Source organism: Carettochelys insculpta, chromosome 3 (assembly GCF_033958435.1).
Source record: "Carettochelys insculpta isolate YL-2023 chromosome 3, ASM3395843v1, whole genome shotgun sequence".
NCBI classification, from domain to species: Eukaryota; Metazoa; Chordata; order Testudines; family Carettochelyidae; genus Carettochelys; species Carettochelys insculpta.
Window position 1 is genome coordinate 88,544,552 of NC_134139.1, and position 14,214 is coordinate 88,558,765.

Consider the following 14,214-nt stretch of genomic DNA (forward strand, 5'->3'; position numbering starts at 1 on the left):
CTCGAAGGGGACCGTTCATCAGCTGGGAATTGGTAGAGTGCAGAGCACTCTGGCCAGTCTTTCTTCCATACTTCCACTACAACTCCCACTGCCCACTAAGCTGGAGGCTGCAGAGAGGCAACGATGGAATTTGCTCTACAACCTCAGACTAAGACTGCGGGTGTCTCTCCAGGCGGATGACTGAAAGGAGCAGATTTAGGCAGATAATCCACCCCTGAGTTTGAATGATATGAAATCCCACTTCACAACTGCTGCAGTCTATGAATGTGCAGTCTATAGAACCCATTGACTGGTAGGAAACCATTCCTCCATAAACAAGGGGCCAGATTCTCAGCTACTGAAATGTCACAGTTCCTTTGAATTCATTAATGCTCTACCTATTTACACCAGCTGGGGATCTGGCCCATGATGTGAATTTACATTGTACTGTACAGACTTAATATGAGAGAAAATATATTTTATTATAGACCATTCCTTCCAAGTAAAGAATCATAACCCTATGTGAAATCCTTGTCAAGTTTGTACTAATGTACACTTCCTGACTTTGTCCAACCTGGCACATTCTACTCTTCCAAGAGTGTGTTTGAGGCATCATGCAGCTTGAGCCTGCATGTCCGACTACCTGACACAGACAAGCAAAAGGGAGGCAATTAAAAAAATGGAACAATATAGCATACGTTTATTCGGGAAAGAAGCTATATTTAAAGATCATATATTTGGCACTGCATCAAAGCACAAAAGTGAAAACAATTCAATGTTCAAACCGAGCACCACTGTGAAAAATTAAAAAAAAAATTGTAATACCCATTTTAGTTACTTTTCTCTCTATACATTTACAAAGACTATGAAAGCAGCTTGTAAGATATTAGTCCTATATGGTATGTAAACTGGAATGAGAGTGATAGATGATCTAGAAGTTGAATTTGTCCCCTAGGTATATTGGTATTTTCCCAGGCTGTCAGAATGCTGGAGTCTTTTTTGATGCAGGTAAAGGCTTATATGATGTACAGTGAAACAGCAGGGCCACAAAGGTTAAATCCCTTGGGGTCAGAGTAAACCTAAAGCTACATTAAAAGAAAGAGTAATATGGCAGGAGAAATTACTTCTGATATGTAATGAAATGCTGTGTTACTGCCTGTTTCCCAAATAAGGTTTATATTCTTGGCTAAAAATCAGGAGCACACCTCCCAGGCACACCAGCTTTTGTTTCTCAGCCTTGGGTGGAAGACACGCTGTGTGGTCTGCCCTTCTGATGTGCTTGAGAGAAAGAATGACAACTTTCACACCACATTCACATAATGGACCAAAGTCAGAGGAGTTTTGTACTGTTCAAGCATCCTAGAGGTGTCTGTTTTGTTTTAGAAAATAAGTTAAAACTTGTCTGCAAGTCCTGCATTATCTCACTTTGCTTCCACACAGTGAGACAATCATCCCACGAGGAATAAATAATACACAACGATGATGAAAATGAATCAAACACAAACTGAACTAAGCCTTTTAAATAGTACTGGACAGAAATTTTAACTTACATGTTGACAATCTGCTGATATGACACCTATGCTGGCTTATGATGCAGTTTTAGCATAGGTAAAGAGATTTACTCCCATTCAATAGCCAGTCCTTTGGTTTGCTATGAAGCCTGTCATAGACTCACTAATAAGAAGAAAAAAGTTCTTTCCATGGTTAATATATTGTGCATAATAAAATGTTTCATGAATCAAAAAATCTATTCATTAACAGCACCTTTTACATAAAAATCCCAGCCATATTTATCTAGTGGAGAAGAAAATTTCAGCTTCTCTATGTAGAATTTTGAACATAGAATACTGTATTATATATCTATATAAAAAAGTGAATTTACATTGTGACCTGGTATTCAGTCCAGCAATGGCCAAACCCACAAGAGAAATTTTAAGTTGAATATACTGCCTTTGGTAATTGTCTAGTAACTTGGCATGACTGTATAGTAAAACTCAGAAGCAGGGATCTCTACCCATGGTAAGTGATGGAGCATTCCATTAACAACAATGAAAAGTGTTTAGCATTCCATTAAGCAAGCACAGCATGCTTAGGTCATTCCTGCAGGATATATGCAACTTCCAAGTTGTCATAGCTAGTGAAGTTTTAGGTTTCACTGAGCATTGGTTGCACCCATTACAACCACATCTCCATGCCTTTTAAGATGCAGAGAAGAAAAGTTGGACACCAAACTCAAATCCTGTCCCAGGTGGAGTGATCAAGCCGCACCACAGATTTCAGCTGGCAAAATGTGTACGGTATTTGGGTTGGTTGAGGTCTCTTGAGCAGCTGGTCTTAGCTGGCTTCTTTCATGCTTTATTCTTTTCCTAAACAACTGGTCACGTTCGTCCAGTACAAGTCATTTGAAAGGCACGGCTGGTGCACTCTCCATATGATCTGCAGGTGGACTGCTAATGGTTACCATTTCCCTGGAATCGGCACACCACACTCATACCAGCCCACGTAGTAGTAAGGTGTTGTGTAACCAATGCGCCCAAATGACACGGGTTCCTGGCGATACTGGCGATAATACCCTGTTGGTGGAAAAAATGGCAGCATTTCAACCCAAAGGCAAACTAACTTGACGAATGATGTCTTAGCAGTCCAGAATCTATATCATATATAATCATAGCATGTATAATAGTTACTTCCAAAAAATTAAGGCTTAGGTGCAACTTGTTAATCTCATGGCACTTCATGAGAAGTGGGGTTGTTAACCCTGATGTCCTAAGCTTGCTTCTACCTTAAATGATTGCAGTCTACCTACATACCTTTCCTCTACAGTTACAACTGAATTTAGTGTTCTAGATATTTAACTATTGTGCAACTTTGCAGTCTCTGTTGTTAAAGAGCTTTTGAATTTAACTTCAAAAGGTGGCTGGATATCAGTAGCAGTGAAGCTAGGTCTCTGTATAAAAGACGCATATCGATTTGAGTCCATGAAGCACTTTGGGGTGAAAAGAGCCAGAGAAATGTTAAGACACTAGCTGGATGAGGTTTATCTTTTATTGGGCTACCTTTTGTGGTGGGGATCAAACTTCTGGACTACACAGAGGTTTTCTTTAGGTCTTCAGAGTTTTGTGTAGCTCAGAAATTTGAACCTCCCACCAATAAAAGCTGATTCAATTCAAGATATTACTTCCTCCATCCTGTATCCCTCATATGCTGATACTCAAGCAGCTACAATAAAACGGCAAATGCAAATGCGAGGCATTATTGTGACTTAAACAGGGGTGCAAAAACCGGGGGGGGTCAAAATTTCAAAATGGGGGTGCAGCACAATCAGCCCCGCTTCCCCCCCACAGGGACCCTTCGCGGCCTCCCTGTAGCTTCTGTGCACAGCTGTGTTGTGCTAGTATTTTGCACTGCCTGCCTCCCTGCCAGCAGAGAACCAGATACATTTCTGGTCCCCCAGTCCACCTGCCCTGCTCCACAGAGGTCCTCTGTTGTCTCCTTGCAGCCTCTCTTGATCAGTTGCTTGCCTCCCTGCTCCCCACAGTCTCTGCCATCATTTCTGATCCCCCCATCGCATTTTGCAGAGGCAGCTGAGTTGGGGTAAGCTTTTACTGGCACAGCCCCTGGTTTCAGTTTCCCCGAGAGTGTCCAGGCTTTTTTTTTTTTTTAAGTGCAATTACAGTATGTTGATCTTTTGTTTAGTTCTTTACTTTAAAAGGCTGCTTGGGAGGGCTGGAAAAAGAGGATGGGGTGGGCTCTTTAAACAGCAGAGAGCTCTTGTTACCGTTGATAACTACCTGGGACTGCTGGAGTTGTGAGGGTTCTTTAAACTGAATGAATTTTTTGTTTTAATATCTGCCTGGGAGGGCTGGGGAAGGTGGCTCTTCAAACATGCTTTCCCTCCATCTGTATACTGAGTGTCCTCTCTCCCACTGCACCACCCCAGTTTATGTTGCTGCCTCACATAGACTGGCACATGCTGAAAGGTTTTTTTTGTTTTTTTTTTTAAATATATGAACACAACAGAAATGTCTGTTGGTTTGGATTTTATTAGACAGGTTGGGGGGCCCCGGCTACTGGCAGGGACGAAAAAGTGGCCCAAAGTAAAAAGTCTGCTCACCCCTGACTTAAAGGGTTCAAGACAGGATTCACAAATGTCACTTTTTATGACAAAATCAGGAGGCAAAATGACACAGAGAAAATATAGAGTTAAACCTCACTTTAAAAAAAACAAAATAAACAGACAGCTCTTTCCTTCATCTGCATAAAGAATGAGACAGCTCAAAGCTATTAAAGACTCTCAACATTCTTTCTGCATATTTTGGACAGTGGAACATCTGAAATGTTGCTTACTGTGCCAGTTGGATAATATGTGTTCTCCATCTCTGCTTCTTAGCGCTAGTAAAGTACAGCTGGATTAACAATTCTTATTTTAACTAGAGAAGTGCAGTATTATTCTATGACATCTACATGAGAGCAGATACTTCAGTTTCTTCATGAGAACCAAACACTTAAAAAACAACAACCACCAGCTTAATAGTAACAGATAGTTGTGCTAGTCTATATGCTATCGAAACAAAAAAGCAGTCCAGTAGCACTTTAAAGACTAACAAAATAATTTATTAGGTGGTGAGCTTTCATGGGACAGACCCTCTTCTTCAGATCATAGCCATACCAGAACAGACTCAATATTCTGTGCCTTATATATTGAGTCTGTTCTGGTGTGGCTATGGTCTGAAGAAGTGGGTCAGTCCCACAAAAGTTCATCACCTAATAAATTATTTTGTTAGTCTTTAAAGTGCTACTGGACTGCTTTTTTGTTTTCACCAGCTTAATATGAAAAACAATAATGACGAGTGAATAATTAACAGGAATCTTTGGAGTCAGATGCTGGGACTCACTTCTGCAGGTTATTTTGGATTTATTTGATGGGGTGTTTGGTTTTAGGTTTTTGTTTTGGGGCTAGGGAGACGGAGTTGGCACTGTAGACATATCCTAAAGGATGTTTCCTGTTTTCTTCCAGTAATATATTTGCACATTCATCCTCTTTGTGCGAACTTTCACCAGCTGTTGTGGTTTGTGAATTATTATACTAAGGTATCACATGCTACAGTCTCACAGTCTGTGGTGGTGGTCTGGCTCCAAATAGAAGGGATATAACTAAAAGCAGGGAGGCAGAAAGACACTTAATTATGTATATACTGAGTGAAATGCAATTCCTCAGAGTGTGTTCAGTTTCACTTCACTTTACCTTTTTTTTTTTTTTTTTTACCTTGAATAGTGGGCAAAGCTTCTACATATGACTGAGGTCCTGTTCTTCCATCCATGTGTGAATCCACAAACTGGCAGTGGTCCTCACCTCTCCCCCAGCTATCTCCAATGCCATAGAATGTATCTGAAAGGTGACACACAAGTTTAGAAGGGGTTTGTACTACTGTTTCAAATGTCCTTATCTCAGCCAATGATGCTTTCCTGTTTCCAGGACAATAAAGGTGGGAGAAAGTCAGATACCACATTGGTGAGTTGCAATATGCCAGTAAAATGGGCAGTGTCTCTAGTGAACCAATGTCTATCAGCTTATAGCCCCTACTGGTACCAGCAAACTGTAAGATGAAGGCTGCAGTGTGAGGCCTTCCTGGGAACCCACAGAAGTGGATATGAGGCCACAAGATCTCATGAATACATGTTTATAAAATGTCTTGAAATAATACAATTTTTTTTTCTAATAAAACCCATTTAAACCATTTGAAAAGCCTAGGAGACAACCCAACTCAACATTTCCTCTCAATACAATAGATTATTATGGCTACTATTATATGGTTGTTCTTGTTGAACATCTACTAGCTGCTGGATTTGCAGAAACAATTGCTGCATTACTACGTATTTAACCTGTTCATGGTAGAAGTCTGCCTTTTATCCATTCTGTGGGGCTCTATAATATGTTCTGCAATTAATCTATTTATGGATTTCCCATTATGACTTCAGAAGTTCTGCATGAGTAATGAGCATAGAACATTTTGGAGTGCTGTGTTCTGATTAGTAAAGAAAAGTTACTCACCGTAGTAACGGTGGTTCTTCGAGATGTGTCCCCGTGGGTGCTCCACATTAGGTGTCGGGCTCGCCCGGCGCCGCAGATCGGATCTTCCAAGCAGTTTCTGCCGGACCGCGCATGCGCCGGTGCGCGCCGCTCCCCCGCGCGCTCCCGGCCATGTGCGCGATCCGGTCCCCGCCAGTTCCTTGACCAACCGCCTCGGATGCTCCTGCAAAACACTAAACAGAGATCCGGAGCGGGGAGGATGGGCGGGTAGTGGAGCACCCACGGGGACACATCTCGAAGAACCACCGTTACTACGGTGAGTAACTTTTCTTTCTTCTTCGAGTGTCCCCGTGGGTGCTCCACATTAGGTGACTACCCAGCAGTAACCCAAGATAGGAGGTGGGTAATCGGATTATGTGCAGCTTGTCCCCGAGAGGACCGCTGCCAAGAGACGGGTATCCTCTTGGAATACCCTGTGAAGGGCGTAATGTTTGGCGAAGGTGTCACAGGATGACCAGGTCGCCACTCTGCAAATGTCTTTTAGCGCAACGCCCTTGAAAAAAGACTGTTGATGCTGCCACCGCCCTAGTGGAATGAGCCCTGGGCGTGGCCAGTAAAGGAGTCTTTTTGAGTTTGTAGCACATTTTTATGCAAGATACGATGTGCTTAGAGATTCTCTGCGAAGAGAGACATTCTCCTTTTGATTTGGGAGCGATAGAGACTAGGAGCCTATCCGTTCTCCGGAAGGACTTGGTCCTGTCCATATAGAAAGCTAGCGCCTGCTCACGTCCAGGAGGTGTAGGCGCACCTCTTTGTTAGAGTTATGAGGCTTTGGATAAACAAGGGTAAACAATAGGTTCGTTAGTATGAAACTCAGAAAGAAACTTTAGGAACAAAGGCTGGATGCAGCCGTATGGTTACCGCCTCCTTGGAAAAACAGCGCAGGGCGGCGTTGCCATAACTGCCTCAAGCTCGCTCACCCTGCGAGCTGACGTGATTGCGAGAAGAAAGGTCGTCTTCATCATAAGGAGGCGGAGGGAAACCGTGGCCAAAGGCTCAAACGGTGGTCCCCTTTTCGCATTAAGCACCAGGTCCGAGTTCCACAGAGGTGGAAGCGGTTTCTGAGGGGGGTATAGGCTTACCAGCCCTTTGAAGAACCTGGTAACCATGGGATGGGCGAACACCGTGTGCCCTTCCTCTTCGTGTCTGAACACCAAAATGGCGGCCAGGTGGACCTGAAACGAGGATAGCGAGAGTCCTCCTCTCTTGAGGTCCAGTAAATACTGTAATATCACAGCCATAGGCACCGAAAGGGGGCTAGCTGTTTGGTAGAACACCATGCCGTAAAGCGAGTCCATTTCTGCTTGAAGGTCTTCCTGGTGGAAGTCCTCCTGCTACTTTCTAGGACTTGCTGCACTTCCTCCGTACATGTGCTCTCTAGGGAGCTGAGCCATGGATTAACCACGTTTGTAGTCGCAGGCTTTGGGGGTGCGGATGCACTATGGACCCCTGGGCTTGCGTGAGCAGATCCCGCGCCACCGGAGGGGACCTCAGTGGCCGGTCCGACATGCGCAGGAATAGGGGGAACCATTGCTGTCGATTCCACGTTGGGACTATCGGGATCATTCAGGTTCCTTCCCTCCTGGCTTTCTGCAACACTTTGTGGATGAGCACTGTGGGAGGGAAAGCGTAAAGCAGGGGGCCCCTCCATGAGATCGCGAAGGCATCCCTCAGGGACCCCCGTCCCAGTCCTGCCCTGGAGCAGAATTGTGGGCACTTCTTGTTGTGCTGAGTAGCAAACAGGGTCTATCTGGGGAAAAACCCCATGCGTGGAAAAATCGGTTGCAGCAGATCGGGACGGATCTGCCACTCGTGCGTGAGTGCGAAACGCCTGCTCAGCTGGTCTGCCTTCACATTGCGAGCGCCTGGTAAGTACGAGGCTTTCAAGGTTACATTGTTGGCGATGCAGCAGTTCCACAACCGGACTGCTTCTACACATAAGGCACGGGACCGAGCTCCTCCTTGCCGATTTATATAAAACATGGTGGAGGTATCGTCTGTACTGATCCCGACTACCTTGCCTTTCAGTTGGTCTCGAAAGTGTCTGCAGGCGTTGAACACTGCTTTGAGCTCCAGTATATTTGTGTGCAGTGACTGCTCCATAGAGGACCACAGCCCTTGCGTCACCTCTTCGCCCATGTGTGCTCCCCACCCTATGAGGGGGGCATCTGTAGTAAGAAAAACCAATACGTGTGGTTGGTGGAAGGGTACCCTTGTTAGCAGGTTCTCTGGGTTTACCCACCATTGCAGGGATTTGCGCACCTCCGTTGTGGGCGACGCCATCCTGTGAACAGTGTGTGCTGCCGGTTTGTATACGCTCGCCAGCCAATGCTGCATGCTGCGCATGTGTAACCTGGCGTTCTGTTGTACGAAACGTTGCTGCTGCCATGTGGCCCAGCGGCTGTAAGCACGTCAGAACCGGCACCATAGGGCTGAAGGTGAAGCCTTGCGCGAGGGAGCCGATGGCCCGAAAGCGAGTCTCTGGTAGATACGCCCTCGCTGTAATAGAATTTATGCGTGCCCCTACGAACTCTATGTCCTGTGTGGGGTCTGTCTTTGATTTTGTCAGATTGATAAGCAGGCCGAGCGAAGAGAACGTGCCTGCTGTGACACATATTATGCGTAGTACCTCCTCCTTTGAGGCCCCTTTGAGTAGGCAGTCATTCAGATACTGGAATATAAATACCCCCTGTCTGTGCAGGTAGGCTGACACCACTGCCAAGGTCTTGGTGAAGACTCTGGGGGCTGAGGAGAGCCCAAACGGTAGGACCTTGTAAGTCGAGGGCTGCGAACCAATCTCCATCGTCTAGTGCCGTAAGGATGGAGGCGTTTGTGATCATCCGAAAACGTTGCTTGCGCAGGTACCGGTGAGGCCTCGAAAATCTAAGATGGACCTCCCCGTGAGGAAGTACCTCGAGTAGAACCCTCTCCCTTGCAGTTGCTCCGGCACTCTTTCCACTGCCCCTACGAGCATGAGATGGTCTACCTCCTGCTTGAGCCTCGCTACATGGGAGGTCTCCTGGAGGTGGGGCCCCGGGTGGAGGTCATGGCGGTGGGAGCAACTGGGAGGGGATGGCGTACCCCGTGGCTATGATCTCCAGCACCCATGTGTCTGTGGTGATCCTTTGCCACTGGTTATAAAATGGTCGGATGATGGCCTTGAGCACTGGTTTCGTGCCCTCTGGAAGCGAGTCCATGAGGGAGGTCAACCTAATGTGGTTGTTGAAATTATGGTTCGCTAGATGCGCTGCGTAATTTGCCATTGGCAACAGTAGCGTGGAGGAGGAGTAGACCTTTCTGCCCAACAGCTCTAGCTTTTTGGCATGTTTGTTTATTCCCCCACGTTGCGACGACTCCGCCACCAAAGAATTTGGTTGTGGGTGGCTGAACAGGAACTCCATGCCCTTCGTGGGCACGAAGTATTTTTTTTTTTTTTTTTTTTTTTTTTTTCGCTCTTTTGTGGACAGGCGGAATAGTCGCAGGAGTCTGCCATATCATAGTGGCAGGCTCCAAGATTGCGTCATCAGCGGTATTGCTATTTTGGAGGAGGCCGGAGGTCTCAGATTTTTGAGGAGCTTATGGTGTTGCTCTTGCACCTTTGCTGTCTGGAAGCCTTGCGTGAAGGCCACCCTCGTAAAACAGCTCTTGGAACTGTTTGAGATCGTCCGGAGGATGGACGCCCCCCGGGGCCGTAGCCTCATCCGGGGAGGAAAGCGAGGAACCGCTGGGGTACGTCTTTCTGGACCCTTCCGGTTCCTGCTGATGATGGTACACCCTCTCACTAGAGGTGTGCGAGGAAAAATCTCGGGGTTCCATAACCAGTCCCCCCTGAGATGCTTAAGTCTCTGTCCCCGGTCACAATTGCCCTTGGGGGTACGAGATCGTTCGTAGGGATCTTTCCCTAGTAGATTGCCGATGGTGTCTATGCCCTGCGTGGTAGGGGCGACCACGGCAGTATAAGCACTGGTCTTGGGAAGGTGACCTAGACCACTCCCTTGGTGCATACCCTTTGCGTCTGGGGGAGGGAGACCGTCGAGACCCTGGAGAGAGCGATGGAGGTGGTCCCAGCCAGGGTGAGGCTGGTTGCAGAAATGGAGAAGGGGGCTCTGGGTAGGCCAAGGAGGGGGGGGACCCCTGCCTTCTAGTTGGAGTCTGCAACATAGCGGAGGGCTGTGAGAAAGCAACTACACAGCCCTGTGCGGAGAGGGGCTGCAATGCCTCCTCTTGTGTGCAGTCTTCCCCCTCCCTTGAGGAGGTAACTCCGCCCCTGACATACAGGGGATCCCGGCCACGTCCGCACCGAGCTCGGCACACTCGAAGTCGGTGCCGCATGTGCGGTGTCCTTCGGTGCCGGCAGGCTGCGTGCCTGCGCGCTCTGCACCGCCGGTTTTCCAGGGGTCGGTGGTACCGGCGCTTGTTTAGCCGCCGCCCTGCCTGCGGTGCGGGGCGGCTGGCTGATTATCGAAGGGTGAGCCGCTTGCACGTGGCTCTCCGTGCCGCCGCCGATCAGCTGTTGCTGCGGCTGGGGGCTGCTCGCTCCTCCCGTCCCGCTCGTTGTTGCTGCTGGCAGGGATCGGGCTGGGGGGCATACAGGGCATTCCGGCGTCCGCACCGAGCTCGGCACGCTCAAGGGCGGTGCCGCACGTGCTGTGTCCTCCAGTGCCGGCAGGCTACGTGCCTGCGCGCTCTGCACCGCCGGTTCCCCAGGGGTCGGTGCCGCTGCCTGCGGTGCCGCTGGTACCAGCGCTTGTTTAGCCGCCGCCCTGCCTGCGGTGCGGGGCGGCTGGCTGATTATCGGAGGCTGAGCTGCTTCCACGTGGCTCTCCGTGCCGCCGCTGATCAGCTGTTGCTGCGGCTGGGGGCTGCTCGCTCCTCCCGTCCCGCTCGCTGTTGCTGCCGGCAGGGATCGGGCTGGGGAGCATACAGGGGATTCCGGCCCCGTCTGCACCGAGCTCGGCACGCTCGAGGGCGATGCCGCATGTGCGGTGTCCTCCGGTGCCGGCAGGCTGCGTGCCTGCGCGCTCTGCACCGCCGGTTCCCCGGGGGTTGGTGCCGCTGCCTGCGGTGCCGCCAGTACCGGCGTTTGCTTAGCCGCCGCCCTGCCTGCGGTGCGGGGCGGCTGGCTGAGTATTGGAGGCTGAGCCGCTTCCACGTGGCTCTCCGTGCCGCCGCCGATCAGCTGTTGCTGCGGCTGGGGGCTGCTTGCTCCTCCCGTCCCGCTCGCTGTTGCTGCCGGCAGGGATCGGGCTGGAGATACTTTCCTCCGTTTCTGCGCTGGTGGGGTGAGGGAGGCAGCTTTCCTTTTAAGGGCCCCGGAGGGTGCCTCCTGCTGCGGCCGCTCCGGCACTTCTGGCTGGAGGGCCTTGTCAAGAAGCAGCATTTTTTTTTTTTTTTTTTTTTTTTTTTAAAAGCCTGAAGAGGACATTGTTGGTGAGTCTTTGTGTTTTTAAGTGGGTACTTAGCACCTTCTTTGTGCCGTTTTCCCCGTCCGATGGTCTGCCTTAGCCGGAGGGCTGATAGCCCTAGCTCCTGGCCTCCGGCGCTTGTTACTGGGACTGGCTGAGCTGTCCCTCTCCTAGCTTGTTCGTTGTTGTTTTTTTTTTTTTTTTACAAAATAACGAACGGCTAGCTTATAGTAGCCTAAGTGCCTGAAAAAACTTTAAGAAAAAACAGATAAAGCCATTGAATACACTACTTGGCCTTAGCCTAGTTGGATTCCGTCTGCAGCCGACGGCGGTTAAGAGGAACTGGCGGGGACCGGATCGCGCACATGGCCGGGAGCGCGCGGGGGAGCGGCGCGCACCGGCGCATGCGCGGTCCGGCAGAAACTGCTTGGAAGATCCGATCTGCGGCGCCGGGCGAGCCCGACACCTAATGTGGAGCACCCACGGGGACACTCGAAGAAGAAGTACAATTCTGCTTTCACTATGCAAATTACTTTATGTTTCTATCCCTAGCTGCCATGTATGTGTCCAGATTGTGCCATCAGCCTAGCCATTTAGTCCACCGATAGGTTCCATAAATGATGGATACAATGAGTGGAGGGCTGACAGCACTGTAAGAATAATCTCCAGACCTACCTTTCAAGTCATCACTGAGGTAAATCTTGTACCTCAAAGAGTTGCAAAGAACCACTCCCACAAATTTCCGATACCAAGTGCGTTTCACATATTGCTTTCCACTACAGTCTGAGTAAGTGGGATCATACTTAAAGGTGAAGGGGATCCAGATGGGCTCACCACCTAGAAAATAAATTAAATAAAAGGAGAAGCCTTTTAGTCTTCTATTTCCTCATTTTATCAAGATGAATGTCCTGTTACAAGAATTACAAAAGGTTGTGCAGTAGATTAATATGCTACCCTTTTACTTTCAAACACATGAGTTCAAAGATAATATTTAAGTCTCACAAATAAATAAATAAATTAAATCTGCTGTCTCAAGTATCTGAAGATAATATTTAAGGCTCATATGAAATAAAACTGTCATCTCAGGCCTTCCAGACATTTGTCATGAATGTATTGTTTAAGTGGTATAAAGAATGTTTATAAGGTTGGACCTCCCTGGTCCAGCATTGTCGCGGACTGACTGGTCCCAAACAAGAGAATTTCCTGGACCAGGCAAGATCCCTTGCCACCAGCCCCCAAGACCATACCCTTCTGCCAGCAGGCTGTTGCACCAGCAGGCATGCTGCCTCATGACACACCCCTGCTTCCCCAGGTGGTGCTGACTGCTTGGGTAGCCCCTGATCTGGCTCCTGCTGTGGGGCTCTGGCTCCGGTCCGCCACTTTCCCCTACTGGGTGGCTGACCCAATTGTTCCTGTCTCTGGCTGGCCCTCCTGCCCTTAAGCTTCCAGACTCCTCGGTCCAGGAGCATCTGTGGTCCAGCAGCTGGACCAGAGAGTGCCGGCTTTCAGAAGTGCAACCTGTCTATGACATATTTATGTGGATGATAGATTCCTAGGCTGGAAGGGACCATTGTGATCATAGTCTGAGCTCCTGTCTAACACAGGCCAGAGAACCCCAAAACAATTTCTAGAGCAGATCTGCTAGCAAAAAAAATCCAATCTTGATTTAATTTTGCCAGTGATGGAGAATTCACCACAACTCTTGGTTAGGAATGTACACCCTATTTTCAGTTTCAGTTTGTCTGGCTTCAGCTTCCAGACACAGAATGAAGTACACCTCAACAGACTAAAGAGCCCATTATTAAATATTTATTCCCCATACAGATCATGTTAGAGATTGACAACGCCTATTCAATCATCACATTCATCTTCTCTGCATGAGCTTACCTGGATGTGATCAGATAAAAGATAAAACTGAACTACAAAATGTACGTTGAATGATAAGAGATTCTATTTAACCACCTTTCCTAAATTCATTCAAGTGAACTTAGAATTGGGGTTAAGGACTGAGCAGCTTTAAACATTGGATGGGCATATAGACAGTACCACGGGCCTGTTCTGCAATACTCAGATGCAGTGGGTATGCTCTCAGTTGCATTCATGGCTGCTGAAGTTAAGGAGGTTGTATGGATGTGACTAGTGGCCTGGTTTGGCCTGGAATATTACACTTATTTCTTATTTACCTTGACTTTGTCCTCAATTCAGCAAGATACTTAAGCACACATCTAATTTTAAACAATGAACAGTCTCACTGCTTTCAATTGGATGACTTCTAAACCTAAAATCAGGCCTATGTTTAAGTGCCTTGCTGAAATGGAGCCTATATGAGTAGGGTGATCATATTCCCCAAGGATAAACATGGGACACCCTGGGGGCGGGGACTGTCCCAGCTAAAATGGGACAGATGGTCACTTGCCATCAGGCAATGGCTACACCCTTCTTCCCACCCAGACCTCTCACCTCCAACCTGCTCCTGAACCCCCCACCCACTCCTGCACTTTACCTCCCACCCAAACACCCAACCCCCAGCCCTCTTCTGCACCCTCCCTCTCTGCGAGACCCCAGACACCCACCTCCAGCCCACTGGGGTTGGGGAGACAAACAAGCCTGCAGAGGTTCTTCAGGGCTGGGTGCTGCGCACTCCAGAGGGGCCCTGGCCCTTGCCCCACGCCGCAAAGGGCTCCAGCACAGGGGAGCTCCGGTCCTGCAGGACGTCCAGGGGGTCCTCAGCCCCACACA

General features: G+C 48.5%; 1 protein-coding gene across 2 annotated transcripts in view; it reads right to left on the reverse strand.

Moving 5' to 3' along the window:
* Positions 1-583: 583 nt before the first annotated feature.
* The window catches only part of FNDC1 (fibronectin type III domain containing 1), a 123,834-nt gene continuing 110,203 nt past the window's right edge, over positions 584-14,214 (reverse strand). For both annotated transcript variants that reach the window (XM_074990295.1, XM_074990294.1), the window contains 3 exons: positions 12,151-12,312; positions 5,246-5,368; positions 584-2,552 (listed from right to left, as the gene is read on the reverse strand). In XM_074990295.1, the coding sequence (XP_074846396.1) occupies positions 2,437-2,552; positions 5,246-5,368; positions 12,151-12,312 (401 nt within the window). In that variant the 3' untranslated portion in view covers positions 584-2,436. The remainder of the gene's footprint in view (positions 2,553-5,245; positions 5,369-12,150; positions 12,313-14,214) is intronic.